The 3,434-nt window shown below is 39.1% G+C and overlaps 1 protein-coding gene across 1 annotated transcript; it reads right to left on the reverse strand.

The window, feature by feature from the left end:
• Positions 1 to 1,196: 1,196 nt before the first annotated feature.
• Positions 1,197 to 1,751, reverse strand: LOC135150396 (uncharacterized mitochondrial protein AtMg00810-like). The gene has a single exon (XM_064086682.1). It carries the CDS (start codon positions 1,749 to 1,751, stop codon positions 1,197 to 1,199), a length of 555 nt encoding a protein of 184 aa, XP_063942752.1.
• Between the last annotated feature and the right edge of the window lie 1,683 nt (positions 1,752 to 3,434).

Below are 3,434 nucleotides of genomic sequence, written 5' to 3' on the forward strand. Positions count from 1 at the left end.
GCAGATAGTATATATAGTATTTATTCAGCCCACCTTAATTTATGCATGCACATTAAATCAACCCATCTATTATAATTAATATATGCTAGCCGGAGAGTTTGAAATTCTAACAATATCGAGAGTTAATGAGTCCTTAAACGTAATAGATTAACATATACATAAACAAATCCTAATTAAAAATTATCTAATAATTCATAGGTGCAATTAGCTTCATAACCTACACGGCAACCAACTCTTGCAGGGGTACAATAGACCACAAAAAAGCATTTTAATACATATAAACATTGCTACACAGTATTTTCATATGTTAAAAAATAAAAACAGACCACAAAATTTGTATAAAAATCAAAACTTTGGCAAATATTAGAAACCAAAAAATTAAGGGCATAGCCCAAGAACCGCATTTCAGCACAATAACCACTGAGAGGGGGGGGGGGGGGGGGGGCAGAGAGTGAGGGAGGGATACCACACCCATACAGATACACATATACAGCATACCAGAATCATGGATTGACACACCCAATTCACTTAAAACCCTAAATTGAAACTCTCAAAATAGAGAAAAGAGCCACAATATGCAACAAACAAATACAATTGATAGTAAAAGTGTTAGAGAGTATGTAGAGAGAAGAAAACTAATATTATCATTCAACTTGTTAACTACAAAATGACTATTACACCAATATAAAGAGTCTTCAGCTATATACACAGACTTGTATCTATTTAGAATTTTAACTAACTCTAACAAACTTGTGCTTATTCCAGCTGTACTAATATCCTGCTGTCTCGTCCATGATAGCACACTCTGTGGTGCTTACATCCCCCTCAAGTTAGATATTGGGAAGAACTTGACAACACCTGACTTGGACAAGAGATACGCCAAATGACCCGAAGCAAGAGCTTTTGTGAATAAGTCAGCGGGTTGTTGTAGTGTAGGAAGATAAGCAGTAGAAATGATCCCTTTGGTAAGCTTTTATCGAACAAGGATGACAATCAATCTCAATATGTTTTGTACGCTCATGGAAAACCGGATTGGAGGTGATATGAAAAGCAGACCGATTATCACAGAATAGAGTAACAGGCGTGAGATTGATTATGTGCATGTCAGCAAGCAAGGCTAAAATCCAACTGAGTTCATAATTCGTATCAGCCATTGCACGGTATTCCGCTTCAGAGGAAGATCTCGAGACTGTGGGCTACTTCTTAGAGCGCCAGGAGATTAAAGAGGCACCCAACATAACACAAAAACCTGTGATGGAACGTCGAGTAATTCTACAGGCTGCCCAATCAGCATAGCTAAAAGCAGTAAGTTTGAGAGAACTAGAGGCAGAGAAGAGCAAGCCTTGGCCCGCTGTTTCCTTGAGATAGCGAAGAATCTTGAGCACAACATGATAATGATAGACCTTAGGTTTGGACATGAACTGAGCAAGCGTATTCAAAGTGTATGCAATATCGTGTCGAGAAATCGTAAGATAGATTAGCCGACCAATGACCCTACGATATAGTGAAACATCATGAAAATCAGTTTCTGTAGATAAATCAGTAAGTAGACCATTATTTTGTTTCAAGGGTATAACCGAGGACTTGCAATTCAGAAGACCCACATCAGTTAACAAATCTTGAGCATACTTTTTCTGGTGCAGGTGAATACCTTGAGAAGAACAAGCTAACTCAAGACCAAGAAAATATTTAAGATGCCCCAAATCCTTAATCTGGAAACGAGTGGAAAGAAATAGTTTGACTTTTGTCATGGTGCCTTGATCATTACCAGCCAAACCATATCATCAACATACACCAGAAAGACAGTAATGGAGCCTTGTTGTGTAAACACAAACATACTGTGATCGCAAGCACATTGTTTGAAACCAAAGTCAAGTAATGCTGAACACAATTTCATAAACCAGCAATGAGGCGCCTGGCGAAGTCCATAGATAGACTTTAAAAGTTTGCAAACTAGACGCGGACCTTGATATTTTGCAACAGCGTAGGCGAAACAGAGTACCCCGAAGAAAGTGACATATACACATCTTCTTTTAAATCACCATTAAGGAAAGCCGTTGTAACATCAAGTTAAGTAAGTGACCGACCCTGAACATCAAAAACAGCTAATAAAGTGCGTAAAGTTGTCATTTTGACAACTGATGCAAACGACTCGAAATAATCAAGACCCTCCATTTGCGTGCAACCTTTCACCACCAAGCGAGCTTTATAACGCTCCACACTTTCATGAGCACAGTATTTTACTTTGTATATCTAGCGACACCCAACAGGCTTCTTGTTAGCAGGTAATGGAGTAATAACCCAAGTTTTATTGGCCTCCAAAGCAGCCAATTCAGAAGCCATTGCAATACACCATTCTGGTGATTGCACAGCCTGCTGATATGAATTGGGTTCAGGATTCTTGGCCACATTAGCTGTAAAGGCCTGATAGGTTGAAGAAAACACTATGTTAGCCTGCATTGTCAATGGTAATCCCACAAAATCCTTGAGTTTTTGAGGAACAACGCGTGTTTAAGTGGGTCGTACATGCTCTATGATTGGTGAAGGCACAGTTGGACTAGAAACTTCAGGAGAATTAACATTTGTAGTATCTTCACTGGAAGACACCCAATCTGAATCAGTTGGAGACAAAGAATTATCCGGAGAATTATTTGCTGAGGGACTATCTCTTTCTTGTGTTAAGAAGAGAGTATCCTCAAGTGGATCAACCAGCACTTGAAGGTCCGGAAACAAAGTAGTGGAAGGAGAAGACTTAATCTCCTTAAATAGAAATATAGTCTCAAAAACTGAACATGCCGTGTAATAACACCCTTCCGAGGACTAATGTCCAGCACTTTTTAACCTTTATGATCAAAAGCATAACCAAGAAAAACTCCTTTAAAAGCACGTGCACCAAATTTGTCAGGTGGTTTTGGGAGAATAGAGGCAAAGTAGAGTGATCCAAATATTCCGAGGTGACTATACAGAGGCAACTGATTGAACAACAGTTCAAAAGGTATATTGCCCTGCAGCACTGGGGTCGGTGTACGATTGATTAAGTAGGTAGCATTTAAGAGCGCATCTCCCCAAAAATGTATGGGCAAGACTGCATGTAGTCGTAAAGTTCTGGCAACATGGAGTAAGTAACGGTGTTTCCGTTCAACAATACTATTTTGTTGTGGGGTATACACACAACTCTTTTGATGCAGCACACCTAAGGCAGCTAGATGCATACTAATTGTAGTATTAACAAATTCAGTGCCGTGATCCGACCGTAGAACTTTTACCACTCTACCAAACTGAGTTTTGACATAGGCTAAAAACTGAATAAGAACTGTAGATGCTTGAGATTTTTCAGACAAAAGAAAGGTCCAAGTGTATCTAGACCTATCATACACTAAAGTGAGAAAATAGGTGCAGTTGCCATGAGTTTTGTGCATATATGGACCTCATAA

The sequence above is a fragment of the Daucus carota genome, chromosome 2 (assembly GCF_001625215.2).
Source record: "Daucus carota subsp. sativus chromosome 2, DH1 v3.0, whole genome shotgun sequence".
Classification (NCBI taxonomy): domain Eukaryota; kingdom Viridiplantae; phylum Streptophyta; class Magnoliopsida; order Apiales; family Apiaceae; genus Daucus; species Daucus carota.